Source organism: Argentina silus (genome assembly GCF_951799395.1).
Source record: "Argentina silus genome assembly, chromosome: X".
In the NCBI taxonomy this organism is placed as follows: Eukaryota; Metazoa; Chordata; class Actinopteri; order Argentiniformes; family Argentinidae; genus Argentina; species Argentina silus.
In genome coordinates, this window is record NC_139653.1 from 48,353,464 (window position 1) to 48,367,478 (window position 14,015).

The following is a 14,015-nucleotide window of genomic DNA, read 5'->3' on the forward strand; positions in this document are numbered from 1 at the left end:
TGTAGCATACATATCACCATTTCAGTATAGCCGATTTTAGATTTAGCAACGGCTACTTTCCTGTGCATAAAGGAGTATTCCTATAAGCTTGATTCAAGGCACAGCACTCTTGGAGGGCGTCCACAGTGATTTCTCGTGACGGGCAGTTGCGGATATGACGTAGGCTAGGGTACGGTTTCCTCCAGAATCGCGTGAATACTGGCAGTTTGCATTGTAGAGCAGTAGAAGGGTTTGAATGGACAGAAGATAGACCCCTCTCTGAACCGCTAATTGACGGCTTTACTGATGTTTTTCTTCTGTCTCTTGCCGCTTTTTTGGGCCGTTTCTGCAAAGGCAGATTTCTTTCAATTTGATAGTATTTCTAATGCATCGACGTATTATTTCAACTACATTTATTGTAATATATGGGAGGGGGAGTGTCAACCGAATCAAGATGATGCGACCCAGCAAGGTAAGGAATTATTTTTCTGCGTATGGAAATGTGTTTTTATTTTTTGCTGAATTGCTGGAGGTAATTAAGCTATTTTGGAGGTAAATAAGCTTTCTCTAGCTGTAGATCCAGAATTTAGAAGCTGAACCGCCCCACGCTTGTACGTTCAGAGTTGCCTCTCATTATGTACAATCGTTTATCAAATATTGTAAAATGACATTTGTAAAATATATACAATATAACATATAAACCTTATAGTTCAAATTAATATTTTGAACGTAAAATGAATTAGTCAGCAAAATGTTGTCTTTGCCGAAGTTAGTCTTGCTAAAGACTATAAAAGCCACCCACTGCTAGTCAGTCGTGATTAATAATAATGGAGTTCCGTAATGATAAGACTCTTTAAGCATTGCCATCACTGCCATGTTGTGTCCAGTCCCCACCAGGGACTTGTGGTCAGGCTTTCCTCAGGACTACCTCAGTCTGCTGTCCCAGTGGTACTGCAGTGTGGGACAGTGCTGTGAATCGGGAGACTGTCGGATAACCAATAACATCACAGGTATGACCATTGACCTAGATGGTTGCCATGTATGTTTCTCTAGTATTCCATGACATGTCTTCTCTACCCCTGGCTGTTTCCTTGTGAATACTTTACCATAGAGATCAGGTAAAGATACCCAGTAGATCAGTCACTATCGCACGTGTATAGCATCTCCTTGTCGGTCAGTCCTCAATTGATGTGGCTTTGATGTTCTTTGTTTATTTAGTACCTAGCCATGTAAGTCGTTGTCCATGAACAAATTATGTTTTACACATTAACAAGATAACACATTTTGGTTGTGTGCAGATCTGAGTCTGACGTTGTGTTAACGTTGTTGTGTGCCGGTCCTTTGTGCAGGTCTGTCCAGAGACCTCCAGCTGAAACTGCATGGGCAGCACCTGGCCCAGTCGGTGGTCCGGAAGGCCGTCCAGGGCTTCATTAGCAACCCAGAATCCAACAAGCCCCTGACCCTATCCTTTCACGGTTGGTCCGGCACCGGGAAGAACTTTGTGGCCCGTATTGTGGCTGACAATCTGTATCGGGACGGGGTGAAGAGTGAGTGCGTGCGTCTGTTCATCGCCCCCTTCCATTTCCCGCACGCCCGGCTGGTGGACACGTACAAGGTTGGTACGATGAGGTCAGCTGGCACAGATGACACCCGTCTCTGCCAGGGACATCACTACTACTGTTCAAACATGGGGTCTTGATCTTTATACGTCTTTTTATTTAAAACATTTTTTGATTTTATCCATGAATTGTCAACATTCATCGAGTCAGTGTACCTATTGAATGTTTTTGAAATATTTAAATTTGCTTGTGATCTAGTAGTGAGATGTCAGAAACCGCTTTGATCCCTCGTCCGCTTGGCAACCTTCCAAGCTGGGTTAAACTTCCAGTGAGGGGTCGTCCAAAGTAACTCAAATTGCATCATCACCAGTACATTTAAATCTGAAGTACATTTGAATTACACAACTTGATCTAGAACAGGACATCTCAAAGAGCATCAGGATTAAACAGATAAAACCAGACTCAGCAAATGTTAACATTGTCAAAGAAACAAGTGTACTGTAAACATGCTGTCCCCCACAAATGATGAATTGGTGACAATTATTTAAACGCATGACTGAAACGTGCAGTGGTTATTTGATTAATTATTATTATTGCTTCTTACAGCTTTATGTTGATTTGAACGTTTATTTTGAAAGTTTAATCAAAATTGGGCCAATCAGTGTAATTGTGTAAATGCCTCATCTATATGGCAAGACGCATCATTCAGGTTTTATAAAAATTGTCCCAGTTGTGTCAGAGATAAAGCAGACCGATGCAGCTCCATAGTCCCCTCTGTGGCTATATGAAAATTGTACATGATATGAGAATATTCAAGACAAAACATGCATGCCATGTATTAATGAATTAATGTGTTCTCTCCCCCATCCCCCAATCCCCCCCGCCCCCCTATCCCCCACCCATCTCCTCAGGGCCATCTGAGAGAGGCCATCAGAGACGTGGTGCTGCGTTGTCCTCAGACGCTGTTCATCTTCGATGAGGCAGAGAAGCTCCACCCAGGCCTCATTGACGCCATCAAGCCCTACATGGATCACTATGACAACGTGGATGGAGTCAGCTACAGGAGAGCCATCTTCTTATTCCTCAGGTTAGCATTTCTCCTGCTAAAATAATAGATTACCTCAGAGTAGCAGGGTTAGCCTTTCTCCTGCTAAGAACCCTTTACCTTAATTAAGGGAATTTTTACAAAGTTAAAAATGAATCATGCTGTCTCTCTCGCAGTTCAGTATTTCTGAGGTTTTGACCCGGACCTAGTTGTGATGTCATTGTTTCTCTGCAGTAATATCGGAGGAGCAATCATCAACGATGTGGCCTTGGACTTCTGGCATTCTGGGCAGAACCGTGAGGACATTGGGATGGAGGACCTGGAACACCGCCTACGTTCTGAAGCCATGGAGTCTCAAGGTACCAGAGGCCCTCCACAACACGACCACTAGCTTCAGCATACACATTTTCAATGGCAAGGTGTATTATAAGATGCATTTCTTATGGAGTCTGCATTGTGAATCCAATAACTCAGTTTACAAACAAACTTGCAGGAAACATTTGGAATGGAGGATTTGAAAGTTCATTCGAAATTCTTCGAATGAATTAATTCAAAGTTCATTCAAAACTCATAGAGTCTAGGATTGACAATTCAAAGTTCATTCAAAATTCATAGAATGTATAATTTTAAAAATCCTATCCAATGTAGAAGAAACATTGTTCCAAAGTAAACACCTTTCCATAAGCTCTTCACTAACCAGTCTGTCTGTCTGTCTTCCCAGGGGGATTTTCCCAGAGCGAGCTGATGTCAGGTCACCTGATCGACTTCTTTGTTCCCTTCCTGCCGCTGGAGTACCGTCACGTCAAGCTGTGTGCCCGTGACGCCTACACAGCACGGGGTCTAGAACCTGACGAGGGGACCCTGGACGAGGTGGCCAAGGCCATGCTCTACGTCCCCAAGGAGGAGAGACTGTTCTCTGCTCAGGGATGCAAGTCCATACCCCAGAGGATCAACTTCTTCCTGCCCTGAAAGGAACCAGGGCAACTCAGTGGGATTCAAACCCTGGTCTCCTGTGCACCTCCAGACTGTGTTAGCCCACTGAGCTGATGCCTAGGGATGGGCTCAGGGAGCTAATGCAAGTCTTTAGGTCTCAGGCAAGCGAGTGTGGTTCCTCGAACCACCTCCGCTACACAACCTAGCAAACACATGAACAGTATTCTAGAGAGAAGGAAGGAAGGAGGGAGCAGGATATGTCCTGCCAACATATTGGGCTATTTTTGCCGCTGCAAACAGGACATGCGGTACCCCCACTGCCAACCCTCCACCTCCACCCCCACCATAATATTACAACCTTACCCTTTTATCTTGTCATTTCATCCTGCTTTTCGCCCTGTCACCCTGCTCATCTAGCTCACTCTAAGCCCTGTCGTCAAGCCTAGCTCAGGTCAGCTGTCCCTCCACTGTGTTAGCGTTAGCATGTCCGCCTCTGTGTTCGGTTGGCACTGAGGATATGTTCCTCTCAGAGGAGGCCGGTGGAGGTAGAAATTGGAGGACAGGCTCTAACGCATTGGAATGAGGAATGGTATCAAACACATGTGTTTGATACCATTGCCCCATTCCTTTCCATGCATTACAGTGAGCCTGTCCTGCGATTTCTACCTCCACCAGCCTCTCCTGGTTACTATGGTGCACATCTCTGGAGAGGGGCTGGCACTTTCAATGCAAATAGGAAATACTGTATATTACAGTAAACTTAACAAAATATGTTTACCTTTTTTGTGTGGGCATTTTAATATGATTATTGTGGAATTGTGTGTATATTGTTTGACATGTGGGGTAAGATGTTCCCAAGCCAGAAACAACAGTTGCATACAGTATGACATCACATTTTCAAGTAATTCTCTTGCTTTACCATAACTCTAGAATTCTGTTACTGAAAGAAGTGTTACAGTATGTAATTTGCAATAACACAGGACGTCTTGAATGGTTTATATTGTTGAAAAGGTTACTGAGACAGACAGAGTATGGGAAAGTCATGTGTGTGATTCATTTTTAAATTGAGAGTATATATGAATATTTAGTGTATATTCCCATCAATTGGTTTGATGTATTAACTGTATAGATTCAGTGTTTTAAGTTGTTATTACGACATTGTTTTGATGTATGTTCTTTTCACGTGGATTATGTTACCTGGAAACAAGAGTGTAGTGAAGCCTGTGATTATCAGCAGCCAGGCAACCTATGCACATATTTATAAACAGTTCACATCTCTGTCCTTTGTTGTGATCATCTGCCTGTCTAGCTTCATATTTGTTATTGTCAGGATAACTAACCACGGTCCAGTTTTTGGTGACACGGTAAACGCTAAATGGGACGCTTGGGACGATCCTACTCTGACATCACCGCGTTGAAGTTGTGATTTGAAAGGTGTGGTTAGGTAAGGGTTAATGTTTAGGGTCCCAGGCGTCTCACTTAGCATCCGCCTTGGTGCCATAAAGACAAATCTGTTTCAGTTCCAGCTATGATCTCTTCATATCTTCCGCTATTGAAGTGACACCTTTTCATATCAGTCAATGAGTGTAAACGGACATATAGTGATGTGTGGCAGAGGGAAGGGGACTGTTCTATTCCAGAGGAATGGATTTATGTCATTTTAGAAAAAAATAAAACATTATTGACTAAATATGTGTCAGGGTACTTTGTCTAATGTCAAATGTGGAATGCATTTCTTCTTGTACATGTATTTATGTCCACTGAATGCCAGGGCAAGTCTGCTCCACAGGGAAAACATCGCGACCTCCAGTGTTTTGTTTCACGTAGAGATAGAATAGACTAGAATGCGATTCATTCATCTGTGGCTGATGCACTCGGCTGCTCTGGGGCGTGTGCCAAGCAAACGCGTGGTCAGCTTCCATTGGCTGAAAAGATTTGTCCCGTACCTTTTCTTACAGATTTGATTGGTTGGATCTACTTAGGCTCCTTCCTCCAGCTGCCATCCAATGAAAACTAGCCATCTGTTCCGAGGCAAGAGGAGAGAAGTCCAGCATTCGATTCTTGCTTGTGTTTGAGGTCAGGATTTGAAGAATACAGCACGTATTGCTCGTCGTACTGCTTAATGCAGTGTATATAGAATTAGTCATATTTATATACTTATATCTTCTTTACTTTTGTATTTGATAGGGTGTCTATCTAGCCTGCTACAATGACAACGGTGTCATTGCTTTTGGTGGCCCTATCGGTCGCAGCGATATTCGCCGAGTCCTCTGTGTATTTGCGAGATCAATTTGAAGATGGTGGTAAGTTATACACCAAATATTAAACTCAGAAATATCGTTTTACGTCCTATAGTGAAAATCTGCTTACTTTGCATGTTGAAATCTTTTGAATGGGCAGCATGAGCTTGACTATGCCCATAGAACAATTGATCCTTATTTCAGCTTGCTAAGGGGAATATTGATAGTAGATATTTATCTAGACAAGTACCGGTAGCATTAGTGACATACGCGTTCTCAATATCATTCATTCACATGACGGGAGGTGTCGTGTGCCATGCATTGCCTTTCCATTATCAAGAGCAGTAGGCCTACAACCCCCCCCCCCCCCCCCCCCCCCCCCCACACACACACACACACACACACACACACACACACCACTACAGTAATCTCTACCACTACAGTTATCCGATTGAAACCTGGTTTTGTACGCACTGTTTCAGATGCCTGGGAGAGTCGCTGGGTGGAATCCAAGCACAAGACCGACTACGGGAAGTTCGTCCTGACATCTGGGAAGTTCTACGGTGATGTAGAGAAGGACAAAGGTGAGGAAAACGACTAAAGATGTCTTAATAACGCACACTAAAACTAATAAACAAAAATGTGTGTAAATGTAGGCACTACACATGAAACAACCATAATTTGGATGTCTTTCCCTCAAATTGATACTGATCTTAAAGGAGAATTGTGTCCATTGGGAAGATCTGAGGTTTGTGTACAGTATGTGATATCACTGTGTTGTCCTTGTCAACGTCGCAGGTATTCAGACCAGCCAGGACGCGAGGTTCTACTCTGCCTCGTCCCGTTTTGCTGACTTCAGCAACGACGGCCAGCCCCTGGTGATCCAGTTCACGGTGAAACACGAGCAGAACATTGATTGTGGCGGAGGATACATCAAGCTGTTCCCCTCTGATCTCAACCAAGAGAAGATGCACGGAGACTCCACCTACAACATCATGTTTGGTAAGTGTGCATGTGTGTGTGTCTGTGTGTGTCTGTGTGTCTGTGCATGCGTGTCTAGTTGCCTGTTTACCCTCCACCCCAGATTGTTGGCTGTGGAGGTGAATTCCTAAGGTTCTGTTTGTCTCAGGTCCGGACATCTGTGGACCAGGCACTAAGAAGGTCCATGTGATCTTCAACTACAAAGGCAAGAACCACCTGATCAACAAAGACATCAGATGCAAGGTGAGACGCAAACAAAAACATGCCACACGACTCGCCTTAAATCCTTGATTGCAGACAACACGTAGGCACTTATGCAGGTCATAGCTGCCTTACCCCCTGTAGATCAGTGACATTCTCCAATGACATTGCGTATTGCACATTTGCACTCCTATACTGCTACTATTGTACTATACTTCTGCCCAATATTGCTGTTGTGTTCTGCTGTTGTACACATTGCCACCTTATGTTGTTGATTTTATTATTATTATATTGTTTTGCATTGTTGATTGTTGTTGTTTGTTGTTTGCTGCGTTGTTGTGGAGCTGGCTTGCCCTAAGCATTTAATTGCATCTTCTACGACTGCATTCTATGTATCGGATAAATAAACTTTGATTTGATTTGGAAAGTATGTTGCTAGTTATAAATGCTTTGGAGGTTTGTGTGACCATTGTACTCAGAACAGATGCATCGACCAAAATGTAATAGAACTCCAAAATGATCTAGCTGGTCTGCACTCAAAAAAGAGACACTGGCAAATGCTTAGGCTGTAATGTTTGTCTACCTATCCCTGAATTAAATAAATGCTACTATTTAAATCTATATATCGACTGTGGACCAACTACATTAATTTGTAGTTATCAAGGCTTGCAATAACCTAAAACCACAGACTTTGTTTACAGTTATGCTTGTTGTTGTTGTCTAGGATGATGAGTACACCCACCTGTACACGCTGGTGGTGAACCCTGACAACACCTACGAGGTGAAGATCGACAACAAGAAGGTTGAGGGGGGCAGTCTGGAGGAGGACTGGGACTTGCTGCCTCCTAGGAAGATCAAGGACCCCGAAGCCACCAAGCCTGAGGACTGGGACGAGAGGGAGAAGATTGCGGATCCTGAAGACAAGAGGCCTGAGGTGTGTTTATGCTGTGACACTCAGAGAGAATATAGTTGATGTTTCCCTGCACTTTTGCTATGTACAGTACCAGGGGAGGCTAGTGGAGGTAGAAATCGGAGGACGGGCTCATTGTAATGCATGGCATGGAATGAGGAATGGTTTCAGTGCGATACTGTTCCTTATTCCGTTCCATGCATTGCAATGAGCCCGTCCTCCGATTTCTACCTCCAGCAGACTCCGCTGATGTACAGTACAGATGAATTGGCATTAACTTGATGTTGAGGTCCTCCTCCTGATGTCATTTAAGCATGTTTTTGAGGTCTGTTATTTTTCTGTATATTTGAAGACAATTGTTCAGTATTTGTGGACAACATTTTCTATTATATTGTCTGTACTCTTCTACTAACCTGAGTATGTTCTCTCTACATAGAAGATACACTTGACTATCAATAGCAATGTATAAACAACCTCCCTGTCTGTGCCCTTGTAGGACTGGGACAAGGCTGAGAACATCCCAGACCCTGATGCTAAGAAGCCTGACGACTGGGATGAGGAGATGGATGGAGAATGGGAGCCGCCCATGGTCACCAACCCTGAGTATAAGGTAGGCCTTCTGCTCTAGACACAACAGATAGTGAAACCCAGGACCTCCATGATCATTTCCTCATATGACTATGCAGTATTGACATGTCTGTAGCATTGGGAGACTTGAACAAGGTCTTTGGGAAGATGACGTCAATGTGTCATGCCTGAGCCTGTCCTCAGAGCTAGCCCTACACAGTGCCATGCTAAGCTAGCCCTACACAGTGCCATGCTAAGCTAGCCCTACACAGTGCCATGCTAAGCTAGCCCTACACAGTGCCATGCTAAGCTAGCCCTACACAGTGCCATGCTAAGCTAGCCCTACACAGGGCCATGCTAAGCTAGCCCTACACAGTGCCATGCTAAGCTAGCCCTACACAGTGCCATGCTAAGCTAGCCCTACACAGTGCCATGCTAAGCTAGCCCTACACAGGGCCATGCTAAGCCAGCCCTACACAGTGCCATGCTAAGCCAGCCCTACACAGTGCCATGCTAAGCTAGCCCTACACAGTGCCATGCTAAGCTAGCCCTACACAGTGCCATGCTAAGCTAGCCCTACACAGTGCCATGCTAAGCCAGCCCTACACAGTGCCATGCTAAGCTAGCCCTACACAGTGCCATGCTAAGCTAGCCCTACACAGTGCCATGCTAAGCCAGCCCTACACAGTGCCATGCTAAGCCAGCCCTACACAGGGTTGGAGGTAGAAATGATGGGCTCATTGGAATGAATGGAATGAGGAATGTTATCAAGCATGTGTGTTTGATACCATTCCCCATTGCATTCCTTGCATCACAATGAGTCTGTCTTCAGATTTCTGCCTCCCCGGACAGGCATGTAACCTCACAGAGATCTACTGTGGCTAACCCCTTCCTCCCTCGTCCCCCCAGGGTGAATGGAAACCCAGCCAGATTGACAACCCCGACTTCAAGGGGAAGTGGGTGCATCCTGAGGTAGACAACCCCGAGTACACGGCCGATGCTGAGATCTACAAGTACGACAGCATTGGAGTGATCGGCCTGGATCTGTGGCAGGTAGGCTGGCTCTTTCACCCAAGCTGGGTCCAGACTTTAACATCCTACTCCCGCTGGGACCATATATACTGAAAGTGTATGCACTCACTGCAATGTAAGTTGCTTTGGATAAAAGCGTCAGCTAAATGGCATATATTATATAAAAATATATTATTTTAATGACAGAATGTTCATTTTCTTTATAAGTTGTATGTGTAATACAGTTCAACTGGCACGAATTGTAATGCAGCATGTGTGTGTTGCTATTCAACAGTGGTTGTTTCGTTCCATTGTTTCATTCTCTAAACCAGTGTAAACCAGTCTAAACCAGTCACCTGTCTTGTTACAGGTGAAGTCGGGCACCATCTTTGACAATTTCCTGATCACCAACGACCCAGCGCTGGCGGAAGAAGTTGGGAATGAAACCTGGGGATCAACTAAGGTAAGTCAGTGACCTCCATCAGTGTTTTACAACCATTTTGTATCTTCAGTTGTCACACTGGGCTGCTTACCCACCCTAGATCAAGCCCTTCTGTGAATAAAGGGACACTTCACGCATTTTTAACATCACATTCATTGTCTCCAGCACCATATCAGTGTCTACATATGTGAACACAGCAATTTTCCACGTTCTGTAGTCAAAAGGTTGTGAGGAAATTAGCCCCTATGATCTCATTGGGAGTAAAACAAATATTGAAAATCCATTGATTTTCAAAACTACAGTCACAAGCACACACCCACTGGCAGGAAACTCATTGCAGTTTCTGAAAATAACTAAATGATTTATTTTATTTACCTCCAATCATAGACTAAAAAGTCATTTCAATAGAGATTCTCCATAGAAAGAGTTAAAGTCTCAGACTAGGCTCAGTCTGTGATCTCTGTGGCTCAGTTGGTAGAGCATGGCGCTAATAACGCTTAGGTTGTGGGTTTGATTCCTGCTGAGACCATATATACTGAAATGTATGCACTCAATGTAAGTCGCTTGGGATAAAAGCGTCAGCTAAATGGCATATACAGTGGGGGAAATAATTATTTGATCCCCTGCTGATTTTGTTAGTTTGCCCGATTACAAAGAAATGAGCGGTCTATAATTTTTATGGTACGTTTATTTGAGCAAATAGAGACAGAATATCAACAAAGAAGTCCAGAAAAAACACATGATATAAAGTTATAAATTCATTTGCATTTGATCGAAGGAAATAAGTATTTGATCCCCAAGCAAAACATGACTTAGTACTTGGTGGAGAAACCCTTGCTGGCAAGCACAGAAGTCAGACGTTTCTTATAGTTGGTCACCAGGTTTGCACACATCTCAGGAGGGATTTTGGTCCACTCCTCTTTACAGATCCTCTCCAAATCCTGAAGGTTTCAAGGCTTTTGCTTGGCAACTCGAAGCTTCAGCTCCCTCCACAAATTTTCTATAGGATTAAGGTCTGGAGACTAGCTAGGCCACTCCATGACCTTAGTGTGCTTCTTCTTGAGCCACTCTGTTGCCTTGGCTGTTTGTTTTGGGTCATTGTCATGCTGGAAGACCCATCCACGACCCATCTTCAGTGCTCTGGCTGAGGGAAGGAGGTTCTCGTCCAAGATCTTATGGTACATGGCCCCGTCCATTGGCCCCTCAATGCAGTGAAGTCGTCCTGTACCCTTAGCAGAGAAACAACCCCAAAGCATAATGTTTCCACCTCCGTGTTTGACGGTGGGGATGGTGTTCTTGGGATTGTAGCATTCAGCATTTCTCTCCCTCTAAACACGAAGAGTCGAATTTATGCCAAAGAGTTCAATTTTGGTCTCATCTGACCACATCACCTTCTCCCAAGCCTTCTCTGAATCATTTAGGTGTTCATTGGCAAACTTCAGATGGGCCTGTACATGTGCCTTCTTGAGCAGGGGGACCTTGCGGGCACTGCAGGATTTCAATCCGTTATGGTGTAGTGTGTTACCAATGGTTTTCTTGGTGACTGTGGTCCCAGCTGCCTTGAGATCATTACCAAGCTCCTCCCGTGTAGTTCTGGGCTGATCCCTCACCCTTCTCATGATCATCCTTACCCCACGAGGCGAGATCTTGCATGGAGCTCCAGGCCGAGGGCGATTGATGGTTATTTTGTATTTCTTCCATTTTCCAATAATTGTACCAACAGTTGTCTCCTTCTCACCAAGCTTCTTGCTGATGGTCTTGTAGCCCATTCCAGCCTTGTGCAGGTCTACAACTCTTACCCTGATGTCCTTTGAATGTTCTTTGGTCTTGCCCATGGTGGTGGAGAGGTTGGAATGGAAGAGATTGATTCTATTGACAGGTATCTTTTATACCCATAACAGGAGTACTTTTCCTAAAGTGACAGGACTAATCTGTGTGCCTCATGGGCATATAACCGGTCTGTATGAGCCAGAATTCTTGCTGGTTTGTTGGGGATCAAATTCCATTTCTGGACTTCTTTGTTGATATTCTGTCTCTATTTGTTAAAATAAAAGTACCATAAAAATTATAGACCTCTCATTTCTTTGTAATCGGGCAAACTAACAAAATCAGCAGGGGATCAAATAATTATTTCCCCCACTGTATATATCCTATATATATATATATATATATAGGAAACTGCCTCAATGAGATCTCTAGAACTGCATTTGGAGCCTTGTCATTTACTGGTCTTCTGTGTTTGTGTTTACACAGGACCTTGAGAAGAAGATGAAAGACAGCCAGGAGGAGGAGGAGAGGAAGAAACGCGAGGAAGAGGAGAAGAATAGGAAGGAGGAGGTGAAGGAGGAAGACATGGATGAGGAGGATAAAGAGGAGGAGGAGGAAGATGAAGATGAAGAAGAGGAGGACGAGGAGCAGGATGAGGAGGAAGAAACAGACAATGCACTCAAGGATGAGTTATAAACTGGGGCAGGAAGCCCCGCCCTGTTTCTACTGTGAGCCAATGGAACACGGCTGGGGGAGGAGACTGGACTTGGGTTGGACATTCCCTTGATGACTGTTGATTGGCGCTGCCCATTTACGTTTGGGGGTGGGGGGTAATGAAGGTGTGTGTGTTGGGGGGGGGGGGGGGGGGGGGTATAGGGGTTAGGAGTTATTGTTTTGTTTACAGGGCAAGGGGATGGGTTCAATCTATGACTAAGGACAGCAATTATTTTATGTTTTCCATGTGCTATTATTAATAAACCTGAGGGAGTTCTAAAATATGATTTAGATGTGTGAGGGAATAATGTCTTGGTCCGAGACGAGCAGTTCCAGCAATAACAAAACGCCGGCAATTGCTTTGTTTTTGTTAAGAGGGATGTAATGGTTGTACTTCACATGAAGTTATGCTTTTCTATGTATGTCGTGTCATCTTATTACTGAAAAAGAATTCTCCAACTGCTGTTCCCATGACCATTGTTTCTTCTAAAACTTCCTGAGATTAATGTTTACCTCAAAATAGTGTTTTGTTTGTTTCATTGATAATCTATGACATATTTGTACAGAGTCTGTCGTCTGGGCTGCGTACGGGAGGCCAGAGCGTTCAGATAGAAATATATTGAGTAGAACAGACATGCCCTTCTGACCTAAGGTGTAAGGAGTCATGTCATCTCTATTCATGCTATATCTATCTACTATGTTGAGCATGTTGCACCTCCTTGAACACTACCCTGATGTCTTGTGGCCTGTCTTATCAAACTGGTGCTCCAGGGATGGGCCTGTCCTACCAGACTAGTGCTCCAGGGATGGGCCTGTCCTACTGGTGCTCCAGGGATGGGCCTGTCCTACTGGTGCTCCAGGGATGGGCCTGTCCTACCAGACTGGTGCTCCAGAGATGGGCCTTTCATACCAGACTGGTGCTCCAGGGATGGGCCTGTCTTACCAGACTGGTGCGCCAAGGATGGGCCTGTAATACCAGACTGGTGCTCCAGGGATGGGCCCGTCTTACCAGACTGGTGCTCCAGGTATGGGCCTGTCCTAACAGACTGATGTCCCAGGGATGGGCCTGTCCTAACAGACTGGTGTCCCAGGGATGGGAATATCCAGACTGTGGTGTCTCATGTTTCAACAAATAATGTGTTTCTATAATCCTGCAGATACTTTTCTGTGTGTCTAAATTAAATACATACATTCAGATGTTTTAGATTCAGATATTCTACACTGAGTATGTGGGAGGGGTCCTTGTCCATTTCTTGTTGCCTAGCGTGACCCAGTCATGTTGAGTGATTAATTCTGTTCTTCTGATCTTCAACGTCATGTTTCTGCACTGCTGTACCCCCCAGAGCTGTCCCTGTCCGATTGGAAGTCGCTGTTCCTTTTCTAAGACATATTTTGTACTATGCTATGTATGAGAATGTGTCCATTTTGTTGCGTGAATAAAGAATTACTGTCCAATAAAAAAAGAATGAAAAGGAAATAAGACTACCTCAATTGTTTTTATGTTTTCATCTGTCTATATTTGATTACAGAGGTTGCATTATGAAGCATAGAATTGATTTAAGAAAAAGGAGAAGAGATTTTCAATTCCGGAGTCAAATCTTTCTTGGATGCAGCCTGAAGGCATATCTAACTTTTAGAACAGAACACACAGCTTTATCGACTTTGT

The 14,015-nt window shown here is 44.2% G+C and overlaps 2 protein-coding genes across 3 annotated transcripts; both read left to right on the forward strand.

Annotated features, from left to right (window-relative positions):
* Positions 1 to 285: 285 nt before the first annotated feature.
* On the forward strand, positions 286 to 4,047 carry tor3a (torsin family 3, member A; the record flags this gene model as incomplete). The annotated part of the gene is made up of 6 exons (XM_083696050.1): positions 286 to 451; positions 867 to 989; positions 1,329 to 1,594; positions 2,450 to 2,625; positions 2,818 to 2,942; positions 3,305 to 4,047. The coding sequence occupies 6 exons, from the start codon at positions 286 to 288 to the stop codon at positions 3,550 to 3,552; spliced, it is 1,104 nt and encodes a 367-aa protein (XP_083552176.1). The 3' UTR covers positions 3,553 to 4,047.
* A 1,503-nt stretch (positions 4,048 to 5,550) lies between these two features.
* calr (calreticulin) lies at positions 5,551 to 13,803 on the forward strand. Of its 2 annotated transcripts, XM_083696049.1 has the most exons (10): positions 5,551 to 5,592; positions 5,704 to 5,819; positions 6,239 to 6,340; positions 6,555 to 6,758; positions 6,886 to 6,980; positions 7,663 to 7,872; positions 8,345 to 8,458; positions 9,325 to 9,468; positions 9,797 to 9,889; positions 12,122 to 13,803. In XM_083696049.1, exons 2-10 carry the CDS (start codon positions 5,726 to 5,728, stop codon positions 12,329 to 12,331), a joined length of 1,266 nt encoding a protein of 421 aa, XP_083552175.1. In that variant the 5' UTR covers positions 5,551 to 5,592; positions 5,704 to 5,725; the 3' UTR covers positions 12,332 to 13,803. The 2 variants fall into 2 exon arrangements, with proteins under 2 accessions (XP_083552175.1, XP_083552174.1); XM_083696048.1 differs by having other exon boundaries at positions 5,553 to 5,819.
* Positions 13,804 to 14,015: the final 212 nt, after the last annotated feature.

Excerpts from the sequence above, each read along its gene's own strand:
- calr (XM_083696049.1), top strand. The coding sequence starts at position 5,726 with ATGACAACGGTGTCATTGCTTTTGGTGGCCCTATCGGTCGCAGCGATA. Across the intron at positions 9,469-9,796 it reads TCGGCCTGGATCTGTGGCAG|GTGAAGTCGGGCACCATCTT; the intron begins GTAGGCTGGCTC and ends GTCTTGTTACAG. Across the intron at positions 9,890-12,121 it reads AAACCTGGGGATCAACTAAG|GACCTTGAGAAGAAGATGAA; the intron begins GTAAGTCAGTGA and ends GTGTTTACACAG.